We start from the raw sequence: 19,300 nt of genomic DNA, 5'->3' as shown, positions 1-19,300 counted from the left end.
CTTTTTTTTTTCTGAATTGCATTTATCAATGTGGCTCAACTTGCTCATCAAAAATATTTAATAGAAAACATCAATGGGTCCAATAAATCAAATTTAGTATCAGAGTGGCATGCGGGAGGGGACTCTGAATATAATAACGTAGATGAAGCAATGAAATAAAGTATTATCCCAGGCACACACAAATGAATAAAATTAAAATTGGTAAAATGAATCAGACAGAAACACTTACTTAGGGGGGCTTTATGCGAGTTTGCAATTGCATGATTTCTCTTAATGTCACTCTAAGCAGTATCATGAGCTCAACCATCTAAGATAACCTGTGGGTTTCAGAACTGTTCTAATAGATGACTGGCAGATCAGAGAGGTCAGGCAGGACTCTTGCCAATCTGATAAACAGAAAAGGGCTCGTAAAGCAAGCGAGGAGGCTTGTCAGTGAAGGATGAATCAGATACTGTAATCTAACTGAGAGAAGATCAACAGAGACAGGACCTTGGGTCTAGTCTTCTGCTCTCTCCCATCCCACATGAAGGAAAAGCTTCCCACAATTTAACGATGCAAATTTTTCAGCGTTTCCAATGTAGTGATGCATCTGTCCCAGCAATTCTATTTATGAACTCCTACCACATCATAAAACATTCATAGAAGTTTTCCAAGTACAGAAATGGATATTATTCTCACCCTGAAATACAGTTCCTTGATTGGACTTGCAGAATATTGCTCTACATTTTAAAATGGACTGTCCTGCTCTCTATGTCAGTAAGTTCCAGTAAAAAACATTAAGGATTGTTCCATGTTGCACATGGGAGTACTGATTTTTCATTTGAAATAGGTATTTTTAAGGAATGCTGGTGGTTTTAAAAAAATACATTCTTTTCAAAGTTGAAATTAGAGAACAACCAGCGAAAACTGCATCTCTGCAGTGAGGAGCAGAACTGTATAACCTACCCGCGGCCTAGCACAGAAAGCAAAATCTAACTCCTGGATCAGTGCAGTCTTCATTATCTACTACCAAAATTAATTTTGATTTGACACCAGGGATCTTAACTATTGAGTTTTTGCTTGTCAAGAGTCCCTACGGTCTTGTACTATTTAGTCCAAGAGTTGGCCCAATCTGTCACAAGACCCTGTGATAAGCATTCCACCTTCTCAAAATACAAGGTGTGAACCTGGGTTTCTCACTCGATACCTAGGTCCTGGCAATTCCAAACACTCCAAAGGTCCCCAAAGCATCATCAGATTAGCTTACAGCATATGACGTCTATGAGGAAAATGCCTTCTTGCTTTTGAAGTCGTTTGGATTAGCAGGAATCCCAGACTATTCTGAATGTAAGAAATTCAGAGTTCTCTAGATTTGCATTTGAACACTTGCTAGATAATGGAAAATAGAAAATAATAAGCTGTAAATGGCATAAAACAAATAAAACGTGATACTTGATAAAAAAACCTAAAGTTGCAGGGAGGCCTTTTTAAAAATTGATACACATCTGTAACACAGATATCAAGAACATGCATAACACTTTCTAAAGCCACAGAAGGTGCTCCTGAAACAAACAATTTATTTACATAGTGAGTAGCACGTGATACATGCTGTGTGTATTTGCTTGAAGGCAAAAAGCCTTAAAATTAATGTTAAGTAATTGAGCTATTAATCATTCTGATTTTATTCAGTGATGCTACAAGACTCAGATTCTATCTTCAGAGAAAGTGTCCACTGATAAGAAATGGAGGAAAAGACAACAGCTTTTCAACCAAAATAACCTCTCTCAATGACACTGAAGAAAAATGTAAAGCATATTAATACTGATTTTTTTTTTTTAAGAAAAAACAATGTCTTAAAAGCATGCATCTTTAGCTAGCCTTTCCTATCAATTTTAAGGTTCCTGCCTCCAGTAGCTATGAAAGAGGACATGCATGCCAAATATACGTGTTTTATACTTTAAAGACTTCTTTATAAAATAAGAAGATAGCAATTGTATGTGGAGCTCGACCCCTTTCTCCAACTTACAAACCACGAGGGAAAGAAACTACTACTAAATTGTCACACGAGTCTCTGAAAAAGCAAGGCACTCCTGTAATCCTGTACAACAGCTTTTATCAGTCTGACATGAGGATTCTCTATCTGCCTACCACATCCAAATGATTATCAGTCAGCAGTACAGATGTCTAAACATCTACCAGTAATACTGACGTAAACTTTGTATTTATCCTTCCAGATATAGCATGGGCTATATGACAAAAGAGAATACTACTTAGAGTACAAGATATATACAACATGATCCATATACTTACAACTTCAGTTCTTACAGAAAAAAAATCTGGAAAAGAATACATCAATTTTAAAAACAGCTGTTCTCTTTATACAATTACAATAGTGTTTAACAACTGTAGGAGATCTTGGAAAGAATAACTAATACTCTTGATCTTGCTGGTTATACAGAAGCCAAATATGTAAAATAGGCAGAACTGCACAGCCCAGAAGATAATTACTGTTCAACAATTTAGTCAATATTTTAGCTTGGTTTCCAAAACAAACACTACCACCACCACCCGCAAAGCCCCCCAAGATTTCTAAGCTCACACTAAGGATCTGTCCCTCCAAGTAATTTCAAATCACTACAAATTGTTCAAAAATCCTTCCGTGAACTTTACCATCATATATTTCAGCTTACTGTTCAGTCAAGTTATGAAATTCCTATTAGTCGTAACAGATTTCTGCTAGAGGCTGAGGAACGGATTGCTCTTTAAAACAATTTAAAAAAAGATCCGTCAACTATTCTCTGCCTAACAGGAATATAGAGAATTATTATCAAAAACTGAAGTAATTTAAACCTTTTTAAGTCCTAGAATCATCAAAATCTCGCAGACACACAGCAGCTAAATAAAACCTTTAGCTCCCTGTAGCGTTAAACATTATCACTGCCAGCCTTCCACCCTGCATCTTTGCTGGAGGTGCCTGTCCTCTCAAAGTCTGCAGAGAGGAAAGAACATCATTCAGTGTAAAGTCCAGAATCTTAGCTCAAATCCACATTAACCACCAGCATAAGCTGTGACAGCAAGAGAGTGAGAGGGGAGAGGAAAATGAGGGAGGTGAAAGGATGATGACAGACGATAACATCTTAAATAACCACAAGGCTTTGACAAATGAGATCTTGTGAACGCTGCTAAGTAGTTACATTTAAATCAACTGGAATCATCTAAGAAACAACTACCAAAATCAGTAAAAGATTACTCAATTTGTCCCTACTTTTGGAAGATTGCTTCATATGGAAATCATTTTATGTGCTTAATCATTTATACTGCCGTTACAGGACCTTTTGTATTTCTGCTATCCTTCCTCTGGATTTTGCACAATGAGAGGTCCATAATCTTCATTGAAGATGTATTCAACTTACTTATTGGCTTTAAGACAATTTAAGTATTACTTTTTATTTCATTCCATATATACTCTAATATTCTGCCTGCTTTTCAGATAAATAATGCTATGGAACAAAGATTTTCAAATCAGCTCCTTGTAGCAGTATCTTGGCCTTTTTCCGGAGATCGTACAGTTAATTCAGTCAGCGGTATGCACGAACACCATAATTGCTCTTTTCAGTAAAAACATTGTGCATTTATGAACGGATGATTTTCATTTACAGTCCTAATGCCCCTCTGCGCATCTCTGTGAGGTTTCTCTGAAATTCTCCATAGCCTTCTCCAGTCTTGACTAATTGAAATAATTGTGTCAGATCTCATTTCATCATTTGTCCACTTCCCTGGATCATTAATATACCAAACAGCAGACAGCTATTAGACTTTTGCCATGCAGAAAATAAATCAGTCAGTTTGTAAGCTATAAGAAGAAACTTAGGCAAGTTCAGACAAATCTCACTGAGGCAATTCACAGCATTTCGGCTCTCAGGTATCCTCCCTCCCCTTTTGCGGGAGGTTCCTACCCCACTGCAGGGTTGGCAGAAGGGAGCACACACACACGCCCCAGCTGCTCCCACCCGCAATTCAATGCACTAGCTTAAAAACCAGGGAAGTGTGGTTTGCATGAATCCACAAGACTGATATGCAGCAAGATGAGATGCAGGCACAGAGCCCTTTTGGCAAACTCTGCTATAGGAGTGGTAATCTCCAAGGAGAAGAGGCAGACAGCTGGGACAAAAGGCAATGTTGTAAAACTGCCGTAGCTTTCTTCTTTATGACCAAGTCAAAGGCGTTAGTATCATTACTTTGCGATGTAGTTTCTCAGAGAGCGCAGTCGTACGATTCAAGCTAATTTAAAGCTATCGTGACATTGAAAGGGAAGTCTTACCCTTACCCAACACACGGTCCTGCCAAGTCTCTGTATCAACACTAGCGTTTATGCAGCCACGCAGCGAGAGTCTGACCAAAGTGATCCAGCTGAAAGCTAACCATGCAAACAACAACAACAAAAAAAAACAAAACAAAGAACCCCACCTTGTTTTCAGAGGGATCAATGAATTAACCCACCTCCCCACACATACCAGTACTGACAGACACTGAGGAAAAAAATACATGGGCAAGAGAAGGCAGGAGGGACTGCATGTTTCACTATCATCAGTCTTGCATCAGCTGGAGCAGAATACGAAGGATAAGCAGAAAAAAGTGACAGAAGCTTCAGGTGTCAAAAATGAAAACTCACCAAAAAGAAAAGCAATTCTTTATCTGTTCCACTACGTAGTATTTGGATAGAGTTCATTAGGGTGCAGTTTCCCCTCTCTACCTTTTTGAAAAAAGTAGTGAACCCTGTTCATACAGTTACCAAACTACAGCTTAATATTAAGTAGTTTTCCTCCAGCTGTTTCCTATAACGACTGAAAAGAATTAAGCATCTGAAAACACATGAAAACTAGATGTTATGAAATTTAAAAAAGGATAATGAAATCAAAAACCATCAACAAGACAAGTATTACAACAAATGTAACATTAATGTGTGTTTTGGATGTTACTTCCAAACCAGGGTAACTATCAGCTGCTACCTAAAGGAGTGGTCCTGCTCTCTTCATCCAAATCCTGGCTGCCTGCTCCTGCAACATTTTTTGTGTCACAATTGGCAACTGTGTGGGTACAGGATGAGTCGGTTCAGTGAACTGGCATGACTGAAAACTAATCCTCCAGTAAAAACCAGAGAAACTTCACAAATAAATCATTTTCTGCTGGATCAAGTCAATGAACTAATTCATTCTCGACTGAAGAATCACTTGGTCCATTGTAACCAGAAAGGAAAGGAATACGTAGCTGGAACTAGAGGGGATGTGGACTGACCTTTTCAGTAGTAGCCCACCATTACAGCAGTTTAACTGTGATATTATATATATATATACACACACACACAGAGTTCCATGCCAAGATTAGCACTTACACAGCGTGAATTGTGCAATTGTATTTCATAGCGTTTCCGTTTTCCCCTACCCAATCTGATATCGCTTAACAATAAAATAGTCTTTAAAGTATTTAAGATAACTAAATTCCACATAAAGTCTTCTACTAATCTTTACAAATTGCTGCTCTATCTGAAAAAGGTTTCGTTCTGCCTTCCAACACACACTATTCCAGCAGCATATGCTCTAATGTTAAGTCTCCTGTTAATTACAGCTAAGCGCACGTTTTCATGAAAGAACCAGAAGCCTCTTCCCAGCATAATCAAAATCCAAGCAAATCATGGCATTTACGCTCTTATGAGTTTTAAGAATGTACTCTAACGTACCTGAAGTATGTTACTATGACAGAACTTATAAAATCAGACATGTATGAAGAAGATGAAATAGTTTGCTTTTATTTCTCTTTTGGGACTTAAAAAGCACTGGGCATATCTTTAGCGCTTTTCTTCTCCTTGTGTACCTATGCAGGTTTTTTTGTTTGGTTGTTTTTTTTAAGAGAAATATTCTGTTTGGAAAAGAATCTTTATTTTTGTATAATACTCTCTGTAACTTAACAAGGCTCAGTGGAAACCCCGAGATCTTTTTCATCAAGACAGGATCTCCTGCTTCCCACTTTCTTTTCTGATTTCACATGAACGGTAATTTCACTTTAATATCATCATTAGCTTAACCTCCTTCATGCTTTCCCTACCACTCCTTCCTCTCATAGATTCTAGTATGAAGCCGATGTGGTTATCAATGAATACTCCATTGTTAGCACACTTTCAAATGCTCACAAGCCTCCAATAAGGCTTCCACCCATTTCCATTTCCACTCTTTCTTCAGATAACCCATTTCCAATTTTCCATTTTAGCTCTCTACATAATAATCATCAAGAAAATGTCGTCACTGACAAAGATGACTAATCTCTCCAGAGCTCTCATATGTTTCCCTGGGTTTCCTCTTTTGCCATGTTCCCAAAACTGTCTTCTCTTTCAAGATAAAACCATTCAAGATTACAAACACAGTTTGGCAAAACAGGAAACAATGGTTTTATGTTTAAACTTAGCATTAACCAGCCAGGCTATTCTTCCATCTTTTCCTTGAGACCTCCAACTCGCTTATATATTTTCAGTAACTTGCTGTATTGTTTCTTTAATAGAGATTTCCCTTCTTCCAAAATGATTATTACAGCCTGATTTTTAGATGTGACCACAGAAACACCCATTTCTAAGCAGATTCTAGAAAACAGAAAATTACATATCAATAGATTGTCTTCTATTTTATTTCAGCTCTACTCCTTAGAAGTGCTCTCAAATCTTTTATTAGTTTATGCTTAAAGTTAATTTGACAGAGACTGCCTAATCCACCTTTACCTTGGTCTTACACGATGCATCACAGAAGGCTTCAAATTGCTTTCCTCAGCAATTGATGCTAAGGTTTGTGCTTGTGAATATCTCAAAAGCAATCTTACTATGACCTTTCCTAAGATGCAGGACATAAGAATTTCATTTCATATCTGGCTACATCCCTTGAAACTCTTCGTTTAAGCACAGTCTATTTCAGAGATACAAAGAATAGCCTAAAAGGCAGTGAAAAGGCAAAGCATAACGTGCTGAAGATAGGTGAAGAAAGAGAGAGTTGCAGCAAGTGAAAGAAACGTGTATCAAGCTGACATAAAACTGGTTCCAAGTAATGGGAAAGCAGGGCATTGAGCCTGACTTGTCTTGACAGAGCTCGGGAATGAAAGCTTGACCCAAACCATAAACCAGCATAAAAGCAGTTTAAAAAACAAAAAAAGATTGTTAAGTCTTGACTAAGTCAATCGCAGTGACATTCGGCAACACTGAAAAGTGACAAAGTGTCCGTTAATGTATAGTCAAGTACTTCTATAAAACACAGGCCCTCAAAACCAAGGGTGCGAGCTGATTAGACGTTTAAAAGAACTTGCATGCAACATTATGAAATTATTCAAACTCAAACAACATACAGAGGAAAACAAAACACGTGCCTCATTTTTAGCCCATGACAGAATACACGGGAGTATATCAACGGAAAGGTCTTCTGGGTGGTCTTCTGTAGTCTAGCTTACAGTTCAAGCATACTCCCTGCTAAACTGCACAGAGAAAAGTGCACACACAAAGTACAGATCCTTAGCCTTTACTTCTGAAGTGCCAAAAACTTGAAATTACCTCTCAGTGGCAATTAAACACTCCTCCAGTTTGCAAAGTACTGAACTGGAGTATATGACAGATTTGGTACTAACATGGTGCAGAAATTCTGGATCAACAAAACAGTCTGGAATGGACCCTTTTAAGTTAGAGTGGTAAGAATTAAAAAGATACTCCAAAACATTTGCTGAGGGTCTGTTCACATCTTGTTAGTTCTTCAAATCAGGGAAGATGGCTTAGGGATAATTTATCTTACCCTCTCCTACCAACACTACACTGACCATTCCAGCCGGTTCTATGCACACATATTGCATCTGTAAGTAAAGCAAACTCCCAAGACTATTATTGATTAGGTTATGATCCCAGTAAGAGATTTTTTTTTTTTTTAATAACATGATGGTGTTTAAACTCCCTTTTTAAACAACGAGTTTCCATAGATCAAGATCAAATTTTGAAATAGTCAAGCTGAAGTCCACAACATTATATTTTTCATTTGCCTTCTCCTTACTATACAGAATTATGTGAACAAAACTAAAGAAAACTTCTCATCTTTTATTTTATGGAAAGATTAAAAATACCAAATGGGGGAACTGGATATCTCATAAGAGATACTTAAGCAAGAAAAAAAAAAAATTATTTCTCAGTCAAAATGCAGAGACAGGATTTTCTACTTAAAGCATCTAAGTACTTTTCAAGACAATACAGAGAAAGTAGTAATTTTCAAAATAGCAAAGTACTTCTAAAGCAGTTAGATTTATTTTTTTTTTCTGTGAGAGAGAAAAACATTTGCTTGATCCTTTGATGTTTAAGGATACTTACCAATCTAGGACTCAAGATAATAAAATCTGCATTTAGTATAATAAATAAAAACACCCTGCTTGATATTAAAAAAATACTAAGTTGAATGAGGAGAAGAAAAACTTTTTTTTTCAAGGGTCAAATATACTTTAATACACCTAAGATAAACTACTAAAATAAACAGAGACTTCAGCACATAATTCTGACTCTTACTGTGAGCCCAGAAGAGACTGCCTGCCATATAGCAGGCCACCTGGGTCAATGCGAGCACTCCTGAGACAATCAGCAGTTAACTGCAGCATAAAATTCATAAGCCTTTGACCTTGATAAAGCCTTCAGGATGAAATATTTAAGTAGAATTGTTTATGGTATTTAACTACCCACCAGTGCCTTTTTCTCCATAAATGTTTGGGGATTTTTTTTTCCCAGCAGGGCTAGCACTGATCCATTTGAGTTGTTTTGCAGAACGAGCGCTAAGAAAACATCAAGAAACCCACGGACATTAAAACCTGCCCCATTATAATTTTGGAAAGTACAATGTTACAAGGACAAAATATAAAGGGAAAAAAGATCCTTAAATCAAGGTGCTAAAATCATACCTAGCTTTCTAAATACACGGTCTTTTTCTCTGAGCCTTATATAGCTCAGACATGGCTTATATGACAAAAATTCCCATTTTTGTCTGCTTCAGACTCACTTTGGGATGTCTTTTTGAATACTTTGGCCCAACTTTTAACATGACTTTCTGGTTCCAAGATGAGAATCACAAATATGTGAATAACTACATCTATATATAAATATTCATCTTAGCACTATATATAATAAACTATAAAATAAAGAAAATTTATAGAACGGTTTTGTACATACCAATACACCATTTTCACATGTCCAAGCACTTGGATTAGATTCAAGTTTACTGACACAAACTATAAATCTGTCTGGAAACACACGTAGCTCTATGTAAAAATAATTGAAAAGAAGATTACAAAAATTATAACCATATTCAAACCCACACATAATGACAACATATATACATGCTATTTCAGTAAACAAAATAATTTATTTTTTAAATTGCACACTAACTGACTTCATGCACTCCACTAGTTTCTTACCTACTCTCTTCAACACCCCATCCCTCCTTTTGTTTTGCTTTTTTAAACCATTCAAAAAAATCAATAAGTCAGAGTTAGTTTAGTTCCCATGAGGATAGTCATGGCTGCAAATTAGTCCACCTGCACCCCTGGACAAATACACCAGACAGAACCAACAGACAAACCACTTAACGATCATTTCTTTTTTGCTCTTCTGGTGATGAGTCTTTTCATCACAAAAGCTGTAAATTATGTTTGTAATACAGCACAACATATTCCATCAGGACTTGGCAGAAAAACTCAGCATAAGGCTAAGTGTTTCAAACTCTGACTAGAGTGATTTTTGAAGTCATTAAACAAACTGGTTTACTACTACCGAATTACGTATTTTATTCAAGTTCACATGGTTTGTTATGAACACAACAAAGTTTCTATTTACAAAGGATTAAAAATTGAAGGGTTCTCAGATTAGAATAGACCAGACAAAGCTTTATTCAGTACCTAGCAAGGCTATGAAAAAAGCATAGCTGGATATTTTGTTATTTTACATATCAGGTTATTTCCAGATTACTATCGTCATATTTTCAGCTCAGATTTTTTTGTTGGTGGTGTTTGGTTTGGTTTTATAAAAGGAGAGTTACTAATTTGTAAAGTTTGTTATTCTTCAAAAACAATCCATAACACCCTATTTTGTGGGACAAGAAAGAGACAAGGCATGCAGAAAAAACATGAGGCTGACCTCATCGATTTTTCTTTTTTTGGTAGAATATCTCCTCACAACGAATTGAGTATAGGCATGATGTGCACAATTTGCCAGTGACGCTGAGGCCATCCATATGGGCTACTGCCTCTCTACAAGGTACTGCTTCTTCACCAACAGCGTATCTCCATCAGTACCTGACAAACCCCTCTGAGTGCGTACCAGCAGTGACTTTTCTAGAGTCATTACAATGAAAGATGGGGATGTTGAAACAGATTACCTTGCATTTGCCATTGGTTGTAAAAGCATACACAGAGACCTCAGATGCGTATGTAGTGGCACAGTAGCTTGTTAAGCTACTATAACTTGATAATGAATACGAGCCTTTCATACTCCATTCAGAAATATCAACTCTGTTAGCAAAACTGTGCCCAAGGAAGTATTCATTCTGTGCCTTCTGTCCAGACTATTCTTTCTCTGCTTATATCCTCGAGACCTGAAAAGCCACACGCAAAGGTCTAGTACAATGGCTTTCAAACTGCGAGCGGTCTATGGACATCTTCCAAACGGGCTACAAAAGAAGAGCTGGACAACTGTTGCAAGGAGTGAACTTGTTATGTGGGGTTCCACTAAACAGCCTCGTAGGCAAGTTTACTTTAGATATTGAGTGAGCATCACCGATTAAAGTATGCAACGTTGTTTTTCTATTAGGCTCAACGTCTGGTTTTTGTTTGTGAAGTACTAGGTGTATCTTACAGAACGGAAACATTGTTGCCAAATTATTTATTTTTTCAGGATATGGGCTTATTCTGCTATTTATTGGGAGCAAAAACCCAGCAAAATCAAGTTCCTTTCTTGTTAGGAACCTCATGTGGAAGGCAAAGTTTTGACTGCAGCATCAGAGCCTCTCTTTTTGGCAGCACTAGTAGGGCAAGTTCATTCCAGTTAGACATTTTTATTGTTACGTTTTATAACAATCTCAATTGCTGACTAACAAAATGAAAGTATCTTTAGGTATTCATTGATGCTTAAAAAAAGTTCGAATTTAGTACACAGAAACCAATGTTGAGACATGAATGCAGAGACTCTGGTATTCTAACTGTTCTTCCAGGAAGCTGGGAGAACAAGTTTGATGAAATATTTAAAATCAACACTCCAATCTCTTCAACCAACACGGACTTAGAAAACAACTAGTTGGCATTTGAAGAGAGATTTAAACATTTACGAATTTAATGAATTCCTATAAAAATAAGAAATTCTTTTAAAATATCCATTCAAGTATTCAGTATTTATAAGGGCATCTAATTGATTCATTTTGCTTTTTTAATACAAAAAGCTCAACACAATGGGCAGTGATCGTTATAGCTCCTTTTTATTGCTGTTGGCAGGACAGGATTGATATCACTTCCTTACAGAGCATCTTGGCTTGAGAAAACATGAAAAAAAGATCTGGTCCAATGACATCACCTATGTAAAGATTTTATAGCACTGAGGTGAATGAAAGCCTTTTCTTGCATACACTTGTACTGCGCAGTTGATGTCACAAGACACTCGAGCAATAACGAAGTGATTCATACTGCAACCTCTAGTTGATTCACCCTGCAGAGACTCAGTAAAATGCTGAGTCTCATCATACTTACAGAATTTGGTGTGGCTTAGCTGATTACCCTGGGGCAAGGCATACACAAATTTAAAATTAAATTTAAAAAAATTCATCATATGTTAAGAAACATTTATCTTTTCTTTTTAGGAAACTTCCTCTGGAAAAAGCGAAACAAAACAAAACCAAGCTCTGAAAGAAATTTTGATTAAGTAGACCAAAATCTGACAAAGTATTTGTTTATGTTCCCTTTTTTTTCTCTCCCAGAAATGCAAAATACTAAGTAACACTATAAGAAACTGATTTCTTACCACGATAACGTTTCCCTACAGCACAACGGAGATTAACCCATCTCTTCATAAAGTAGGCAGTAATGTGCAAACTGTTCGCTGCAACATAAAACAAAGGGATGATAATAAGTGTAAGGGTATCTTGAGCAGTCTGGTCTCAAAAGTGTTGCACGTCTGCGACGACAGGACTGAGAGAAAGCAGCAGCAGCAGCTCAAGAATACAAAAGAAAACGTAACTTTAAAGGAATATTTTTAAAAAGAAACTGCTCATACTGAAGTCTCAAGAAATTAGTATCTGGAACAGGGGAAAAAATCTAAACAAATTATTAACCACCAAGTTCTGGTATCCAACCACAGATATAAATGTAAATCAGTTAATTGATCAGACATGTCATCCGCTTAATAGTCTGGCGTCATGGTCACTAGTGCAATAGGTTAGAGTCCTATTCACTATGATGTTTTCACACATATTCTGCAAGAACACTACAGATGACCATTTAATTAACTGCCTTCTAGAGAAAGGCGATGGACTCAAAGGTGATAGAAAAAATGCTGGCTATAAAAAACAAACAAACAAACATGAAAGGTCTTAATTATCTACAATTCCATTGAATTAAGTGAGAAATGCATACATTTAAACCCTTCAGTACCTACAAGTAGACAGAGCTAGCCTGGCTGACCCAGCAGATACCTGTAACATACACAGAGGCTTCTTCAGTTTCTATTCCTGAGAACGACAGAAACCCTTGTACATCAGGAGCATAAGAAAAGGATAGAAAGGCTTATATTACAACAGAGAGACTATTAGACTGCAGCTAAGGAAATCAGCTTTTACTTTTGTTCTACTTAAGTTCCCAAATGACCCTGAGTAAATCAGTTAGGACTTGATTCATAAACGTATTTAGCAACCTAACTCCCACTGAAATTGAAAGAAGTTAGCATTTGTGACTCCTCCTCCATAGTCTCTCTGGACACCTCACTAAAATGAATGGGCAAAAGAGCGTTAGTAGTATTTCCCGTAACTCCGATGGGTTTTGCAAGACTTAAATTATTGCTGCTTCCAAGACAGTCAGATACTCTAGGTGCAATTAGCACAGAAAAGTTAGAAAATTAAGTGCTACTGCTGTTCTTCTAATCTAACCATTTAAAAAGTAAGGAAAGCTTGTTTGTTCCAGTCTCAATCTCTACTGAGCAAGTGCCACGGCATCCTTATTTCTAAGTACGAGCCCCAAAATGCATGTCCTCTCCTGCACAATCTACAACTCTCCTACTTGTACAAGATCTCCTGGAGGTCACCATCAAGTGCTGTTCAGCATCACCTCTCATTAAGAACTATAGTTATTGATCACAATCAATCCCTTTGAAATTTATCAGCCATCTTTTTTCCTTCCCCTCGGGAAAATACCTAAAATTTAACTTCCTTTTCGAGATCAAGTCAAGATGTGACAAGTTGAACCATCCCTTAAAAATGATGAGCACTAGAGAAAGATTTGGATGTAATCCACCAGCTTTATTAACTGTATATTTATGAGCACAATTAAAGAAAATTACTTTTAGCTATTTCCAGTTTGGCATCCACAATTCTTCAGCGTTGTTAGTAGGGTTAGCCAAATCAAAGAATTTGCCCTGTATATAAATAAGTTATTAGTGTGATAATAGAATCTTCCACTGTGACCTCCGTAACGCTGAAGAAGGAACATTCCTAAAAGTACAACTTTGCAAACGAGTCTTCAAACAGAGAGTAAATATTAAAAGAGTCCTTCCACCTCCATTTGTCTGGGATATTCCAAATGCATTTTTCTTGAGAGGAACTTAAAATGAAGAAGTGTGAATCTTTTGCTTTTCACAGGGAAAAGCATGATACTTCATTCCTGAACTTCTTTTATGAATCAGTGACATGTATATCTGTATTTTTCTTGCTATCCTGGTATTCTCTGAGAGGTTAAGTGTTTTTAATCATATTTGATTGACTAATGGCCTGAACAAAGTTTCAAATTCCTCTTAAAGGCCCTTGATTCAGCTAGCTACTGTTCTCTGGAAGAGAACACCTACCTCAGATCTAACAAAATAAATAATTACGTAAGAGATCAAGACACCTTTACACTATTTTTGCAGTCTCAGCTCAAGTCTGAAAGTCTTACAAAGCCTTCACAGGAGGTGCACCTGAGCTAATAAGCTCAGCCCAGAGGGACTAACACTAGAAAATAATTTTAGTTTCCATGACTATTTACTATATTACTTTGCTGAAAAAGCCTGAATAGATGATTTGCTGTTATTTATTGCTAACTGTGAGAAAATTTTAAGATGCATTACATTCAAGATACCTATATTTTGAAAGTATGACACAGCTACGCTCATCAAATGTTTTGAAACCCTCTTGTATGCGACATCTGATCTAATCCATAGTCAGCTGGAGTTTGCAAAACTTCCCTGATTTTAAAGTTGCCAGAGTTACTGCAGAACTATAAAAACTGTTATATCCTCTTTCTGCTTCCTTCAAGAGAAATATATTATCCAATTAACCATTCTGCTTCAGGAAATAAGAAACTAAAAAAGAAGCCCCACAAGAAAACCTTCTTATCTGACAACCTCATGCAACTTGCAGCTTTTGAACCTGTCTACACAGTTACTCAGCATGAGTCTAAGTCTGTTCTCAATTCCAGACTTGTCCACCATCAACACTGTTTATATACTAGCATATACTGGCTTTGGGCAAGCTGTGGATTACGCTCCAGGGAAGATGGTGTATACTGAGCAAGGACCAAAAGCTGCTGTTCGTGATATCTGGAAGGAGGGACCAACTGATATGTACCAAATGATCCATCACTAACTCCTTTTAAGCCCACCATAGAAGTTCTAACCTCCAGCTACACACAGTGTTTTGCAGCCAGTAACGTAGAGAGAGAGTTCACAGATCTTGGGCCCAGCAAACCCAGTTGGCCCAATCTTCAATTTCCTCTTCATCATGCAATGTAGGCAAAGCTCCATTTGTAGATTGCCAACACAGAAGCAGGAGTAAAATTTTTGCTAGTGATTTGGAGTTTTGTTTTTCTTACTTCAAAACTGTGCACCTAAATCATCAGATCCAGGTTCCAAAAACAAACAAGGAAAAAAAAAAAAAAAGGCCAAACAAAAAACCCCAAGCCCAACAAAATAAATAGACTCTGAAACACAAAATGTGACTGAATAAAAGTGGTTCTAGAAAAGCCACAGTTCAGTTTCAGCTGAAATATGCACCAGCGAGTGCTGCCTTTTAAGGGAATGGTAATTTGCCCTGCTTGTTATATTTCATAGTCCCACGACACCGAGAGGAAGTATCAGACACTTACTCTTTACTGTAAGACTATCCAGCAACACTTGTTTTCCAGAGGAGTCACAGCCAAGCTGCCTTGCGCTTCCAGAAGGCTGCCAAGAAGAGGCTGCGGTACAGCGTGGAGCAGTGGGAAGCCCTCTCCCACGGCTATTACGGACCATTCATCTGGGAGCCTGGGAAAATGCCTCTGAGCTGCTGAGTTATCTGGAGCAGCCTGGCAGGTGTGCGCTTCCCAGCGCAATCTGGCACCTGCATGGCTCTGCAACTGAATTCAGTCAAGTCTTCCCCAAAGCCACAGTACGAGCCTAAGAAGGCCAACTGCCCCCCAGACATTCCCATATCTGACAGGCACCTATTTGTCATCGCACAGTATTTTTATACCATCTTTTAAAAAACATCTATTTTTCCTCCCAGCCTAGACGTTTCACATTTCTGACAGGTTGTTCTGGATTAGGACTGCCTCTGTGTTTAGAAAGTAACAACAAAGTAAATCATTGCAACACCAGATATTAAAAAAAATAAGAGGATGGACTTCTTATGTTACAATGTGAAAGTAAATAGGTAGGTGCATTAGACTTTCTGAAACACTATATTGTACATTTAAAAAAAATAATCTACATTTTGCTTATGCTCGATTAATTATTCCACACAGATTAAGCTATACTAGTAATAGTGTTTACAGTATATAGAGCTTTTCATCTTCAAAGTGCTCTACAGACATATTATTACATTGCTTTTTAGCAGTCGTATTTCTCCACTTAAAATTATTCACCACCAAATCCAAATCCCTGATCGTTTGTAAACAAAACAAAAAAGGAACATTTTATTCTAATCCTACTGTTAATCGTGCAGCTTTCCTTTCCCAAAACAAATGTTCATGTTCATAGCATGTGCTCCAGAGCAGGTTGCCATTTCTAATTTAGAACAGATTCAAAACCAAACGTTGGCATGTAAGTTTAAGCCCAAGTCTAGGACAGACCAGGGACAGCAGACACAAAAAGCTGTCAAGACTTCCTGAGCCTTTTCTGGTGTTCAGAATGGGTACAGAATTTCTGTATCATCTCAGACACATACACGCACACAAAATCAACTTCATAATTAATGACAACAGCATGTTCATCTAGTGCAAATTTTTATACACCAAATAGTGGATTTCAGAAGAACTTAAATGGCTCAGGATGGCATCCATTCTTTCCATCCATTCTGCTTTCAGTTCAAAGAATTTTAAATTTTTTTTTTTTTAATTTTCATTCTTTCAAGTGATCATCACAAGCAAGTACACAGAAAAATATGTACCAATTAATGTAAAATAAAGCCCATAAACTTTTAAAAAATGTTTAATACCTAAGAAAAAAAACATTCAGGCCATTAAATTTATATACATAAAGGGGGGGGGGGGAGAGGGAGAGAAAAAAAAAAGACTTGGGTGCAGTATTGAATGAGTATTGCTGCAGGGTCTGATCTTGCGAACTCTTACACCTGCAAATAAATTCAGTGATGTAATTTGCCTCTGTCTTTTTCCAGGGTGCCTTACAGTCAGCTTAAACCAACTATGAACAAAAATAGATTACTGATTTTTTTTTTTTTTGTTCTCCTTAGTCTTTCACAACTTTGTTAGTATTAGTGCTGTTCTTCTGTCTGCTAAATCTTCTGAGCACAGGCCAGTTGCCAACGCAAATAGGTGAGAGATCTGTCCCATCAAGGATGTGGGTACAAGATTTAGTTCCTATCAGGGAACAGGGTCGCTGACTGGAAGAAAGACCTTAACCTTTAAATCTGATGAAGACAGGACACGATATGCCTAGCAGAATCCTCTCTGCTATCAGAACACTGATAGCTGGACATGGCACACTATCTAAAACCTTCGGAATATGAGCCATTAACAGTGAAATTGGACTGAGCCATTTTATGAAATCTAAGAGTAGGTTTGCAGGGCTGTCCTCCAGCAGGAGAGGTGCAGAATTCACTCTGAAATCAGAACTATACTGGCCAGACTGGATCCACAATAAGGCATTTCTTAGTCTGCTTGTCATGGGTATTCTGGAGGAAAGAACTGAGAAGAAAAGCACGTATGAGACCATCTGGCCGCAAGATGAGAAATGCACCTAATGGAGGTCCTGAGAACACACCAGCTCTGAAGGAAAAAGACCATCTTCCCCTCACTAATACTTGGGATGGAGAGGCAGGCTGATCCAGTCCTCGAAAACAGCTCTCAATACCCGTTCATAATGTATAAGCAATAATAGCTAGCACCACCTGCTAATGCGTTCAAACAGATAAACATAGAGCAACATATTTGCTGGTCAGTGTACCATTATCACAGACAACTGTTTTCTAATAGGAGACAAGATTTGATTTCACCCTTTTGTTGATCTCAGACTCAATGACTATGTTATTGATTGCACGTGATGGGCTTCAACACGTGAACTGAAAGCTATTTATGAATCCTCACTGTTTTGAACATATGAACTCTATTCCAGAGAAAGCCACGTGCCTGGACTTCTTTAACCACTGGAATGAGCCTGACAACTGAGAGAAAGGCTGAGAAAGGCGTCTGTCGCTACCAGCCAAAAGGCAGAGAGAACTGGAAAACAAACCCTGTGGTAAACGCTGTCTGACAAGTCAGCAGCAGAGGAGAATCTGAAGTCTCTTCGAAGTGGCTGTATTGCCACGAAGAAGCAGCTTAGTTAAAAACTATCTGATGCCACATTTGCACACCAAGCTGAGCATCTCCCCCAAACTGGCCAGGCACAGCTGTATCCAAATGGAGCAATGTCACTTACTTACATCACTGACTTCCTTGCAGTGACAAAAGTAAGGTAGATCCTAGCTAAAATGAAACACAGACACTGTGATGGGGACAGGTTTGACTTCCAGGGCACTAGGGAATGCATACAATCGCCTCTAAAGCACATGCCTCTTTCAAAAAATACGTCCTTTCAGCCTGTCTCTGATTTTTCCCTTGAGGATATCCATGAGCTTCATGAAATTTTTTGATGCCATGAAATACGTGAAAGGCAGGATTTTGTATTTTAAGTGTCAGGAATCTCTACAAAGCAAAGTCTCTTCTAGCACAAAAACTCAACCAAAACATGGAAACAAACCTTTCCGAATTTAACGGACATCACTGGTTCCCCTTATTGTTCATTAGAACAACATAATGGTGGGTGCCAACACTATGATGCTGAAAGATTTTCAAATAAACTCCATCAAACCGTTTAAGGGTCTCCAGGCTCTATTTTTTTCCCTGGCAATAGGAAATAACTTCTGCAAAACTTCTTTCCTGAGAGGAAAGGGTTTTAACCCTATAGCTCCCACAGCTAACAAGACTTTCATCTTCTACCAATAACAAGGTCTCTAGGCAAGGGTCACTCAAAATGTCAGGAATGTATTGCATTACGTGGCTACAAAACCTATGGGTTGGGTCAAAAAAGCCCAACAGTCTGCCACTGGAGACATGACGGGAGAGAATGAGCGGGAAAGAAAAGCTAGTAGCAGATTTTTAAAAAGACGGCATGAACATGAAAAAGTAGGTTTTTTCAAAGCTGATCTTGATATAATGTAGGAACAAATGTTCTTGTCTTTCTCTTTTGAGGACTCCTGTTAGGGTAGCCCAGTGGAGCTAAGAGGTAGATGTTGATGGTCATGACTCCTCTTTTCTTCTACCCTATCATCTAGGGGACGCTTCAAAAGAGTGAGTTCTAAGAGACACGTGTGGACTTGAACCAGCACGCGTTTCACGCTGTTGTCTGAATAAAGCAAGTTGTGCCAGAGGTTCACGGGTTTCTGTCTTTTCACACAACAGACTCTTGTTAGGTTTATAACAACTCAGAATATAAGGAAGTTCTGGAGCGTAGCAAATAGGTGGAAAGTCACCACAATGGAGCATTCTGTATTTTCTCTTTTTAAATGCCTGCAAACAGACCGTAATTAAGTCAGCTGCTGAAAGGCTCCGTTTCCAAATAAGT

At 37.8% G+C, this 19,300-nt stretch overlaps 1 protein-coding gene across 6 annotated transcripts in view; it reads right to left on the bottom strand.

Annotated features, from left to right (window-relative positions):
* The window catches only part of SLX4IP (SLX4 interacting protein), an 84,755-nt gene that overhangs the window by 11,220 nt on the left and 54,235 nt on the right, over positions 1–19,300 (bottom strand). For all 6 annotated transcript variants that reach the window (XR_015708023.1, XM_087773687.1, XM_087773688.1 and 3 more), the window contains 2 exons: positions 12,041–12,118; positions 9,206–9,294 (listed from right to left, as the gene is read on the bottom strand). Coding sequence is in view for 5 of the 6 variants with exons in the window: in XM_087773687.1 (XP_087629813.1) it covers positions 9,206–9,294; positions 12,041–12,118 (167 nt within the window). In the remaining variant the exon portion in view is untranslated. The remainder of the gene's footprint in view (positions 1–9,205; positions 9,295–12,040; positions 12,119–19,300) is intronic.

This window comes from Nipponia nippon, unplaced genomic scaffold (assembly GCF_047370975.1).
Source record: "Nipponia nippon isolate SJK-2023a ecotype South Korea unplaced genomic scaffold, ASM4737097v1 scaffold_4, whole genome shotgun sequence".
Classification (NCBI taxonomy): Eukaryota; Metazoa; Chordata; class Aves; order Pelecaniformes; family Threskiornithidae; genus Nipponia; species Nipponia nippon.
The sequence above is the reverse complement of the archived record's forward strand: the minus strand, read 5'-3'. Positions and strand labels throughout refer to the sequence as shown.